The sequence below is a fragment of the Geotrypetes seraphini genome, chromosome 3 (assembly GCF_902459505.1).
Source record: "Geotrypetes seraphini chromosome 3, aGeoSer1.1, whole genome shotgun sequence".
Taxonomy (NCBI): domain Eukaryota; kingdom Metazoa; phylum Chordata; class Amphibia; order Gymnophiona; family Dermophiidae; genus Geotrypetes; species Geotrypetes seraphini.
The window spans coordinates 120,851,059-120,863,615 of record NC_047086.1 but is presented as its reverse complement, the minus strand read 5'-3'; the positions used below and the strand labels follow the sequence as shown (position 1 = coordinate 120,863,615).

At 39.2% G+C, this 12,557-nt stretch overlaps 1 protein-coding gene across 13 annotated transcripts in view; it reads left to right on the top strand.

Moving 5' to 3' along the window:
- The window catches only part of PKHD1 (PKHD1 ciliary IPT domain containing fibrocystin/polyductin), an 800,857-nt gene that overhangs the window by 156,912 nt on the left and 631,388 nt on the right, over positions 1–12,557 (top strand). For all 13 annotated transcript variants that reach the window (XR_004538726.1, XR_004538727.1, XM_033936724.1 and 10 more), the window contains 3 exons: positions 1,598–1,720; positions 5,110–5,215; positions 9,500–9,775. Coding sequence is in view for 11 of the 13 variants with exons in the window: in XM_033936724.1 (XP_033792615.1) it covers positions 1,598–1,720; positions 5,110–5,215; positions 9,500–9,775 (505 nt within the window). In the remaining 2 variants the exon portion in view is untranslated. The remainder of the gene's footprint in view (positions 1–1,597; positions 1,721–5,109; positions 5,216–9,499; positions 9,776–12,557) is intronic.

The following is a 12,557-nucleotide window of genomic DNA, read 5'->3' as shown; positions in this document are numbered from 1 at the left end:
TCTAAGAAACTGATGCAGTTTGTCCAATGCAATTATATGAATCAGCGCCCCAAATAACCCCAGGAACAGGTCAAAAATCTCAAGGTACCAAGAAAATGATTTTTTTTTTGCCTGTGTAATTTTTGTAGAAATTATCATAACCCCAGAGAGCGCCATAGACATATTAAATCACAGTAACATAGTAGCATAAATGACAAGAGATTAAGGCTGCACTCTATTCTTGTCAAGCCTTTGAGACTGCTCTGAGTTATTTAATTATTAAGGGACCACTCCTGTAGTAGGAAGAGATCTGTAAAATCATATAGTATTCACATACTATTTTTTATGTAATTGCTATTTGAATTGTGTCCCCTCATTTTTTGATTATTCGTTATTTAACAGATAAATACCAACATTACTTTCTACTCTATCCTTTATTGTTAATAATGTACCTGCCTTTCTCTCTCTCTCACACATACACACAACCTCTACGAAATTATTAATTAATTAGCAGTATATCAAATAAACATGAACTGTGAACTAACTATAAACTATAGAATGCTCTTTCACAGGAATCAATGCAACAAACAGGTAAAAAAACAGACAAATACAAAAAATATAACATTTGATAGGAAGAGTAACATAGAGAATTCTATATAATACAAAAGAAAGCATGAAAAACGGTTGCATTCCTTAATGTACTCTTAAGCATCCCCTACTACCGTATATTATGCTTAGCATGGTACATCAAAAATTAGATGTATTAAACTGCTAAGCCAGTATTTAACAATAGGCTTTCTACAGAAAATAGTGTATTGTGTTTTGATTGGCTTAATAAAGTTATAAAACTTGGAAAAAAGAAAAAAAAAAAAAAAAGAAAATAGTGATATACCCACAAATGTGCAAAACTTCCAAAACAATTTTATGCAAAAGTCCACTTTTATGATGTGAATTCATATAAAATAGATTTGTATTTGTAAACTTTCATACTCAGGCAACAATGCAAAAGACGTGGTGGAGACGGAGACTGTGTTTGAATTCAAAAGGGCCTGAGATAGGCATGTGGGATCTCGCAGGGAAAGAAAGAGATAATGGTTTCTGCGGATGGGCAGACTAGATGGGCCATTTGGCCTTTATCTGCCATCATGTTTCTAGGTTTCTATGTACTGTGAAGCAAAATCATGCAAAGTAGATTTTAATGCAGAACGTACGCAGGTAAGTCTAGTCTCAGTTAGGGCACTGGTCTTTGACTTAGGAGCCACCACGTGAGCGGACCGCTGGGCATGATGGACCACTGGTCTGACCCAGGAGCGACAATTCTTATGTTCTTAAGAGGATAACTATACTTCAAGGAGGTATAGCTATCTTTATGTATCATGCTTCTGAACCTGCCCTTCCGATGGTGGCAACCTTTAATTATAGGGACCGTAACAGTGGATTTTTAGGAAGATGAACATGTGCTCAATAATTGGTTTACTGATCCAAAGAATAATTTGGTTTTCAGTACATGAGCTTTTGAGAACTTGCAAGTCTTCTTAAAGCTGTCTGTGTCTTTTACATTAAATCTAACTAAATATGTTTATAATTAAATTAGTTATTTATGTTTTAATGATTCCAGGTGTCTGCTGAAAACCTTACTGGTCTTAATCCCTCAGTTAAAGCGCATATTGTGTATGATGGTGGTGTTTTTATTGGACCAATCTTTGGTGACATGCTGGCTACTGCTAATCAACTTACTCAGGTATGAAATGATGGATACCAGTCTTTGTGAATTATTCTTTGGGCTGCAGATTGTCTCTCTGGTGTTATTGGAACCAGGAAGGAGTTACTCCTGCCCCTCCTAGGCCCTAAAAACCTATAGGGGAAGGATATTCTTCAGAGGGACGTGAGAGAAGTATAATTATGTGCAAGGTGGTGGTAATAAAAAAAAAAATAAAAAAAAAATCGCCTATATGGAACATCCAAAACGTGACTGTGTGTTTTTATGCCTATTTATTAAAGGCAATTCACAAAATAATAAATCCCACATGATGTAAATTCAGTCAGTCCCAATTACAACACAATTTTTGTGCACATGAGATCAAGTGGCCAAAAAGTGTTCCATAAATATGTATAATGAAGTTTTATCACGTGTATGTAAAAAAACATATTGGCACTTGAAAAGTTCTTGTTGGGAACCCACTGTAGGTCCGTTACGGTGTTCAGCACAAAGAACATGCAAAATTCAATAAAGTACTGTCCTGCCATTTCATTCAACGCAGCAAAACTTATCAGCAATGAATCATCAACTGATGCCTAAAGTTGAGCACATAAATCAGCAGGCCTAGTCAATTTAAGCGCTTAGTTAATCTCCTCCTTTACAAAGCGGTTACAGCTCTGATGCACATGGAATTCCTATGAGCGTTGGCGCTGTTACCGCCACGGCCGACGCTACAAACACTAGCGCGGTTTTGTAGAGGACAGGGTTAACTATTTAATTAGCATAATCAGCGCTAAGAAGCTTTATTGGTGCAATAATTAGCTTAAATTAAAATTAATTGCTAGTTAGGGATCCAAATTGGTAGGTGTCTACCAGAAATTAGGTATGGTTAAAGGCAGATCTTGGGCGTGTGTTCCTTGAAGGCACCTCACTTAAGAGCCAAGAAAAACCTGGCATAAATAGGGGGCGCCTAAGATTTTGATGCCTACTGGTGACTGTCCAATTTAGGTGCTCCTAAGTAGGAATCTATAAACGGTGCCTAACTGAAAATTGACAGCACGATGTGCCGCATTCCTCAGTGCCAATGTTTTATGTGCCATTTATAGAATCGGGTCCAAAGTGTTCATCAAAAGCAGAAAATATTTTCCAATATTGTTATTCATCCAGCATTATTTATTAGTCTCTTTTCCCTGGAGAAGAGGAGACTTAGAGGGGATATGATAGAGACTTACAAGATCATGAAGGGCATAGAGAGAGTAGAGAGGGACAGACTCTTCAAACTTTCAAAAAATAAAAGAACAAGAGGGCATTTGGAAAAGTTGAAAGGGGACAGATTCAAAACAAATGCTAGGAAGTTCTTTTTTATCCAACGTGTGGTGGACACCTGGAATGCGCTTCCAGAGGACGTAATAGGGCAGAGTACGGTACTGGGGGTTTAAGAAAGGATTGGACAATTTCCTGCTGGAAAAGGGTATAGAGGGGTATAGATAGAAGATTACTGCACAGGTCCTGGATCTGTTGGGCCACCGCGTGAGCGGACTGCTGGGCACAATGGGCCTCAGGTCTGACCCAGAGGAGGCATTGTTTATGTTCTGGCTTGGCATTGTATTCTGAAGATTTTCTGCCTCGGGGGATTGTCATGACAAGGATTGTCAAGAGATTTTGAATGGCACGGACTCAGCTTCATTCAGCATTTCGATTCGTAATGTCATCAGGAGCAGACTACAGCATCCAGCATCGAAGGAGCATCAGAAATAGTGATGTCACTCAAACTCAGCTTATTAGGAGTTCCCAGGCAAACAAAATTTGATATTATCAAAAATATTGCTCTGCAGTATATCTAATGAAATATGAAATACTCACAAAAGATACATACAAAATAAGCTAATTAAACATAATGTGTACTTACCATGAGCTAGAATTGCCTACCATGGGATATGTTGAAGTGCATCACCCAAAATCATATACAGGCATGAGAAAGAAGCAATCAATTTCTAATCCAATACCTTTCTCAAATTATTTTAAATTTTTAACATAGACACAGATTCATTGAAGAACATCTTCCTTTGCTAAGGGGAGAGCCTCAGATCCCCATGCGTTGCTAGATTTTACAACAGCACTGGAAAGGGAATGAATACTCACCAGCTCTTGATCCCCCTCCTGTCCCGCTATGCACAATTACACATCTTCAATTTAATGTAATGATTTTGGAACGTTGCAAAAAAAATAGAGCTACTTAGCTGCAGGGCAGGGTTCATGAATGGTTAGTTAAAGAATGTCACTGCATCCCCACCAGTCCTCGCCGACATTCAGCTAGCTGCCGTTTCGTCCCCAAGTTGCGTCAGGGCTCTAGACCAATGTCTGCAAAAAAACAAGTAGAAAAGTGGCAGGGAACATATCTATTAGCAGAAAGACATTCCAATAATTCTGTGACTTACTACGGCGTGCTGTGTTACTCGTTCACTATGGCAGAGACAGCCCCAGGTAAAGCTGCTCCCGCTTAAGTGACTTCTGATGTCACTCACGTTCTGCCCGTTACCAGCTGACTGACAAGGCAGAAGCCACGATCTCATGTTGGGTGCCAAATTTGAATCTGTAATCAGAGAATGTTCCCAACCAGGATTGGTGAAGTAAAAAAATCTATTGAATGTCAAAAATGAAAATTCTGCATATTATTACAGTCTGACCACTAAGTTAAAAAAATATGTTGAAGTGCCCCATGGTAAATTTTCCAGTTTGCCTGCACACAGTTCACTAAGGGGGCATGTTTGGGGGTGGAGAGTTAGTGTGACAATGCTACTCAGTGTATGGAGCTTAGCCATGTGCTGATTAACATGGGGTTAACATTATCACCTACAAAATGGGTAGCAGTAAGGGCTCACGTGTTAATATTTTTAATGGTCATGTGCTAATTGTGCAATTAGCTTGTGGCCATTTATTCCAGAAATAAGAAAATTGGCCAATTTCCAGGTGCGACACAAATGGCTTTAGAGTGGCAGTCTGAGTCCACTTATGCCACAGCTTCAGTGAAAGGACCTCAGAATGTTCTATTCCATATAATTATTAGGGGTGTTTAGGAAAAGTCTAATAGTCCAGTGGCCTGAGATCCTAGATATTCAACGTCAGGTTGCAAGCAATAAAAATCCAGGGCAAAGGTCAGTGGCTCGCACTTAGCCAGCCAAGCCGATTTTCATTGGCTGGCTGGCTGAGGCTAATGGCCAAAGACAGACCTGTCTTTTAGGCAGGTTTATCTGTCCGCATGACCTAGCTAGCCAGCTGTAGAAATTCAGCAGTGACCATGTTGTCCGAAACAGCTAGTCACTGGACTGGCCGGCGAATCTGATGTTCAATGGGAGCTAGTTGGCTGAATATCGGGGGGCTATGTGTAGCATAGGGTATAAAATATGGTCCTGTTCTTGTGTTTTCTTCAGGTCACGGTGCAAGTGAATGATATTCCAGCCAGTTGCTCTGGAGCCTGTTCTTTCCAGTACCTCCAGGAAGTAACACCTCTCATCACTGATATTCAGTACTCCTCAGGTATAAGATTTGGTGTTGCTCTTGCAGTGGGAAAGATTTTCACTGAAATCAAAAGAGAAAAAATAAGCTAGACCCTTGGCTGTTTTACGTAACTGTTAGCTGTCTATTGTGAATCATTTTATCTTGTATGGATAATTAAAAACAAATGAAATTTCATTTTATCTCATTTTCATGGGTGATCTCTGAAAGCACCTGCTGGGACTCTCTTCCCGCCACTGAAAAATCCCAGCGCCACCAACTTTAAAAATTCAAGCAGTCCGCTATCGGCCTGCCACCTTTGTCAGGGTCTAAACAGAACAGAAGTTATCCCCTGTTACTTCTTCCTTGCTTGGTATCTATTAAGAATACTACTACATTATCTTGAAGGGAAAATGTACCATCTGAAAAAGCAGGTTCAAATCTCTCTGTTGACTTTTCCCTAGATAAATTTCAAAAGGAAAGTACACACATGATTCTCTGTGAGAAATGATATAAATTTTACAGAAAGGTACCAAACTAGGTGGGCTGTTTTTAAAAGAAAATTTTAGAGAAGTGAATTTCTTTATTACAATGTGCTTCAAATGTTGTTGGTTCACACATAGCCAAATACCTTAACACTCCCAAGGAAACTCCTCTTTTCTAATGTGAGTAACGGCTCCTTTTACAAAGGCGCGCTAGGGCATTAGCGCGTGCTAAATTGCCGCATGCACTAGCTGCTACCGCCTCCTTTTGAACAGGTGGTAGATTTTTGGCTAGTGCACGCTAATCCGGTGCATGCGTTAAAAACACTAGCTGTAGAAAGATTTATGGTCCACTAATCAGTTCCATAAACAAATACGTGCCTGTTAGTATTCTAGGGAAGATCATAATATCTCATCCAGGTTCAGCTTTCTTTGCCTACTTACACGACACCAGACCCAGGCTAATGAGAAATACTTTTATTATGAAAATAGAAAAATATAATTCACAAGCCAGCAGCAATAACTAATTATTGTTCACAAAATATCCGATTACATATATGAAACTCAGTACATAATTATCACAACACACTTGCTAGATAAATAAGTAAAACTAATTCTTACACTCTATAATTCCTTATAATAATAATTCCTGATTAGCAGCAACTATTACAGATTATCACCAAGAGTAGCTTCACTTCTCCTTATCCCGAACCACAATAGGATTCATTTATCTAACCCCAGCTGATAAGATAATAGAATTCCGTATGCTCAGCATCCAATTAGGCCTTGGCACAAAATCAGGTGAAAGGGAAGACATCTTCTACTCAGAACTGAAGATAAGAATTCTTTTGGCACCAGAACAAGAGTTCGTCAGTCACTGGAGAAGCTGTAACTTATGTTGGCAGCAAAGGTTTCCTTTATGTGATATGAAAACCAGGTCTGGATAAAAGTCCTGTTCCTTCGTTCCCTGGATGAGAGCTAATCACAAGAGGTAACTTTTCAGGACTTAATTATTATAAAAGAAGTGCATGGAGAACACCTATGATAAGATGCGAGTTCACCCACATCCTAGCACAGACTAAATTATAATTAGCACGTTTTCACTTGGATCTCGTCAGATGACTTCTCCAGACCAATCCAGAAACAGAACTTAGATGAATAGCCTTTCTGTATAGAGTCTCGTACAATCTGGGCAACAGAGGCACCTTTGTTAGATAGGAAGTACAGGAGCAATTCCTCCCTCAAAATTCATACAGGCTAAGCATGAAGGCATAGATGGATGTCCTTGACTAGAATACAGTTCTGGTACATACCCAGAATGCATCAGGCAGAAACAGCAAAGATGTATTCTTCTTTCTCTTCTTGCTAGGTTCAGGCTGGAATGATTTCTTGCAAATAATGGTTCAGGCTTGATCATATCAGAGAGGCCTAACCTTCAGGTGCAAATAAGGAAACACCCCTACATAGCACACCTTTGTAAAAAGAGCCTTAAAAGTACTCACATTAAGAAATGCCTACATAATTTTTATTTGCTATATGTTGATAGTGCGGAATGCATTTAAAAAAAAATAAATAAAATTTCAGAAATTTCAAATTTAACATGGGTGGCTAAACACAACTATTTTGAAAAAGTGATAGAATCTGTTCCTTCTGGCTATTCAAGTTTTTCATGCCAGGGCTTTACTTCTGGATTCTCCTTGAAGGTTTCTAAGATAGCTGATCAGTTTGATTCTAATAATTTATCTTTGAATTTTATTGTCCTTTACCTAATGATGATTGCTGGTCTAGATTTGAACCAGTATCTAACCAGCAAGTGACCCAGGTAATGTCTAAGGTTAATAATGCTCATTGTCCCTTAGTTATTTGTCATCTGAGCATTGTGAAAGTTTTAAAAAGTTTCACACTAGAGATATTTAACTGTTTAATAAACAAGTGTTTGAAGGAAGGATGTTTACCTGCATCTTTGAAAAGAGCTGCTCTGAGAACATTAATTAAAAATCATAATTCAAATCAGGATCTGGTTGAAAATTATAGACCAATACCATCTCTTCTATTTCTGACTAAAGACGGAGAAAAGGTGGTATATGACCAATTAGTAGAGTTTATTGATTTACATAACATATTTTGATCCTAATCAATTTCGATTTAGAACTAAACATGATTACATTACATTAGGGACTTCTATTCCGCCTATACCTTGCAGTTCAAGGCGGATTACAAAAGAGCTAACGACATTTCCAGTGAAGTTACAACAGTTTTGGGGTGGTTTTTTTTTTTTTTTTGTTACAAGGGAGGAGAAGTACCTGGATTAATTCTGGAAGAACTTGCAAATTGGATATTAAATTGACTGTACGTTACTGTGTGATATAACAAATAGATTACAGTTAGAGTACAAATAAGATTACGTTACATTTCAGGGATCTGAATACTTGGTTGGTGTTTTGGGGAGGAAGAGATTATTTAAGTGGAGGTTTTGGGGGAGAATTTATCTAGGAGGAGGGGGAAGGGTTGGGTTAAGATATCTGGATAAATTTTTTGAAAAGTAGGGTTTTGATTTCTTTTCGAAAAGTTTTGAAGTTGCCCGTTGCCGTCAACAGGTTGGAGATGGAGTGGTTAAGTTTTGCTGCTTGCGTCGCCAGAAGGTTATCAAACAACTGAGACATTATTAATGTTTCTGCTTGACATTGTTAAATCCAGTTTTGATATAGTGCAACATTATTTTTTGTAGTTACTTTGGCTATATCGACTACTTTTGACACCATAGACTACTCTATGCTGATTAACTGTTTAAAATCTGAAGGTCTGAACAGTAAAGTTTTAGATTGATTTTTATCTTTTTTTTTCTCTAATAGTTTTATATGAGAACTGGTCACGATTGTTTGACAGATTTTGATATTCTTACTGGTGTTCCTCAAGGCTCCTGCCTTTCTGTTGTATTATTCAACATTAGGGCATGCTAACTGGTTAACAGAGTTAACACAGGAACACTTAGCACCTCCTAAATAGCACGTAGCTTGTTCTTACATTAATTTTATAAAGGGATATGTGTGTGTGTTAGGTGCCATTGACTTGGGTTTGAGTCCTGTAGCGATTTGATGAATTAAAGATCCAAAAAGAATCAGCCAAGTGCTAGTCCAATGAGGTCCTCCAGTGTCATCCCTACAGTAATTGTCAACATGTCCAGCCACCTAGTTGCAGGTCACCCTCTTCGCCTAGTTCCTTCAGTTGTCCCAAACATGATGTCCTTCTCCAGTGATCTCATCATATGGGCTTTAAGTGACATATCTTGTCTGATCTCTGGACTGCCAGGAGGGCTAACAAATCGTTCCAAAATCAATGTGTTAGTCCTCCTGGCAGTCCATAACACACACAGAATCTTTCTCCAGCACCAGAGTTCATATGAGCCAATCCTCTTTCTGACTTGTTTTCATATCCGTAATTGACCACTGAGAAAATGAGTGTATAAAGGTATCATGTGCTAATATGAACATTAATGCATGACCTGTATAAAAAAGGTAAAAGCATAAAAAATAGGCTGTGGTACATCTGGGCTTAGCACGTGGGAAAGTCTCTTGTTTGTACATGCTAAGCCCAGATTTTAACATACATTAGTAAAAGAGCCCTTTTATTATTTAATACTAACATTTTTTTCATGGATGGGGGCAGGGCTGATAAATAAAACAACCCTGATGATCATCTATTGTACACCATATTTAGTCAATCATTTTATAAATACATCTTAATAACTATATAAAGGTATATACTGACCAGTGTATATTTGGAAACAAGACTGAGTGATTGATATGTTTGTTGCGTTTTGACCTTGTTCATTTCCTTCCCATAGATGATGGCATCAGATTTACAGTTTATATCACTGGATCTGGGTTTAGTGAAGACGAGGATGTGTTGCAAATAAACATCCACCAAACAAGCTGTAATGTCACTCATTTAAATGCAACAAGTATAACTTGTTTTATGGATGCTATACCAATAGGAGTGTATCGAGTGGCCCTACTTGTCCGACCCTATGGCTTTGCGTTGAATATAAGTGGAGGAGACATCTACTTCATTGTAAAGCCAAGACTTTTAGCTATTTATCCTTCTACAGCCTCAGAAATTGGTATGTATTGAGCAATTACAATATTACTAGGACTTATTCTTTATTTACAAATAATTTTCTTGCTCATAATTTTATTATTCTGCCTAAAAAATAGGGATTCAATAACTACTTAGGGGGTTGATTTATCAAGGGATGTATTCTAATCTGTGTGCAGAAATTAATTGGATCTTTCCTGTGTGTGCTTCGGACTAAGCAGCTAAATAAAATTTAAATGAGCAAATATCCTACTATTTCTTGATGCAGTTGCTGGTGCCAGAAAAAAAAGACAAAATAGTTGGGGACCCTGAGGTGGAGGGATCTTTCACCATAGGCAAATAGGAAGTATCTTCCTAGTTCAAACAAAGACTAGCACTCAGAATAGGAGAGAAACTCGGATATGAATCTATTAGCAATACAGATTATGAGATTAGCCCCAAAATTTCAGGGACTTATCCAGGCAGTTGGTACTGCTAACTAGATAAATGGATAGTGCTGTTTTAGGCTTTCCTCATACGAGAGGAGTTCCATCCCCTTTACCATCTTGGTCGCTCTTCTTTAAACCTTTTCTAGCGCCACTATATCTTTCATGAGATAATGAGACCATAATTGAACGCAATACTCCAGATGAGGTTGCACCATAGAGTGATACAGGAGCATTATAACATTCTTAGTCTTGTTAACCATCCCTTTTTTTAATAATTCCTAGCATCCTATTTGTTTTTTTGGCCGCCGCTGCACATTGGGCGGAATATTTTATCGTATTGTCTACGATGACACCCAGATCCTTTTCTTGGGCGCTAATCCCCAAGGTGGACCCTAGCATTCGGTAACTGTGATTCAGGTTATTCTTTCCAATGTGCATCATTTTGCATTTGTCCACATTAAATTTCATCTGCCATTTGGATTCCCAGTCTTCCAATTTCCTAAGGTCCACCTGCAATTTTTCACAATCCGCATGCGTTTTAACAACTTTGCACAGTGTGGTGTCATCTGCAAATTTAATCACCTCACTCATTGTTCCAATTTCCAGATCATTTTGTAAATAAGTTAAATAGCACCAGTACCAGTACAGACCCCTGCGACACTCCATTGTTTACTCTCCTCCATTGAGAAAAATGACCATTTAACCCTACCCTCTGTTTTCTATCCAATAACCAATTCCTAATCCACAACTGAACTTTACCACCTATCCCATAACTCTTTAATTTTCTCAGGAGCATCTCGTGAGGAACTTTATCAAAAGCTTTCTGAAAATCTAGATATACTATATCAACCATATGTTTAGCCACATGTTTATTCACACCTTCAAAGAAGTCAAGCAAATTTGTGAGGCAAGATCTCCCTCAGCTTCCGAAAAGGCCACAGCACAGAGTCAGTACTCCTTGACATCATTGATGATAGCTGGGCAATACTCGACAAAGGCAGTGATGCCCTACTAGTCCTACTTGACCTCAGCGCTGCCTTTGACACAGTCGACCACCACCTCCTCACATCCAGACTCTATGACCTCGGAATCAAGGACACAGCCCTCCAATGGATCACCTCCTTCCTCCATCAAAGGACCCAGACTGTCCTACTAGGAACACACAAATCTCGCCCCAAGCCTATCAAATATGGTGTTCCTCAAGGCGCCCTTCTATCCCCCCTCCTATTCAACCTCTACATCAGACCTGTCATTGATATAGCGCAGAAATATAGCATTAAAATCCACTCTTATGCAGATGACATCCAGCTGCTCCTCCCACTAGGCGAGAACCGATCGTCCCAAATTACTAACCTCCAACATTGCCTCTCTGATATGAAAACTTGGATGTCAAACAACAAACTTCAACTAAACGCCACTAAAACAGAACTCTTATGGATCAGGAAAAAAAGCACCAAATTCACACGTCCTACCCTAGCATGGGACTCCACTCTACTAACGGCAACAGATCAGGTACGCAGCCTAGGAGTAACTTTAGATGGACACTTATCCCTATCTGCCCACATATCCCAAGTAATCTCCACCTCCTTCTACTACCTCCGCCAACTGAAAAGGATCAAACCCTACATCTCCACACCTGACCTCGCCCAACTCCTCTACGCATATGTCCTCTCCAGAATGGATTACTGTAACTCCCTATTTAATGGACTAACCAAAAATAATCTCAAACGCCTCCAACGTGTCCAAAATGCAGCTATCCGCCTCCTACACAACCTCAACTACCATGATCCCGTCTCCCCAGCACTCCGCGCTGAACACTGGCTCCCAATTAGCCAGCGCTGTGCTTTCAAGGCCCTAGCAGTAGCCCACAAGAGAATTTATGCCACCACCCCCTCCTACATAAAATCTAAGCTTCCCATCTACACCCCCACTCGCTCCCTCCGCTCAAAATCGGAAATACGCCTATGCATTCCCCCTGGAAGGTCCCTCCTCTCAGAAACTGCCCACAAACGATCCTACAGCCACTTCATCCCACATCTCTGGAATAAACTCCCCCCCCAACTCAGGCAACAGAACTCTTTATTGACATTCCGTAAAATGGTAAAGACCCTCCTCTTCAACTAAAGATCTCCCTCAGTCTACACCCCCCCTTAAACCCCACCTCACTCTTCTCTCCCCTATTTAACTTCTCCTAAATTTCAGTATAGTCCTCTCTTAGTCTGTACTCTGATAAATTGTCTGTACTCTGAAAAATTGTTTGTACCCTGATAAATACTGCACAATTTTGTATGTCCAAGCACCTAAACCTATTGTACATCTTATTTGCCTAATTACTTCTACTGTGTATGTTTACTTGTAGACCGTTCTGAGCTACTGGGA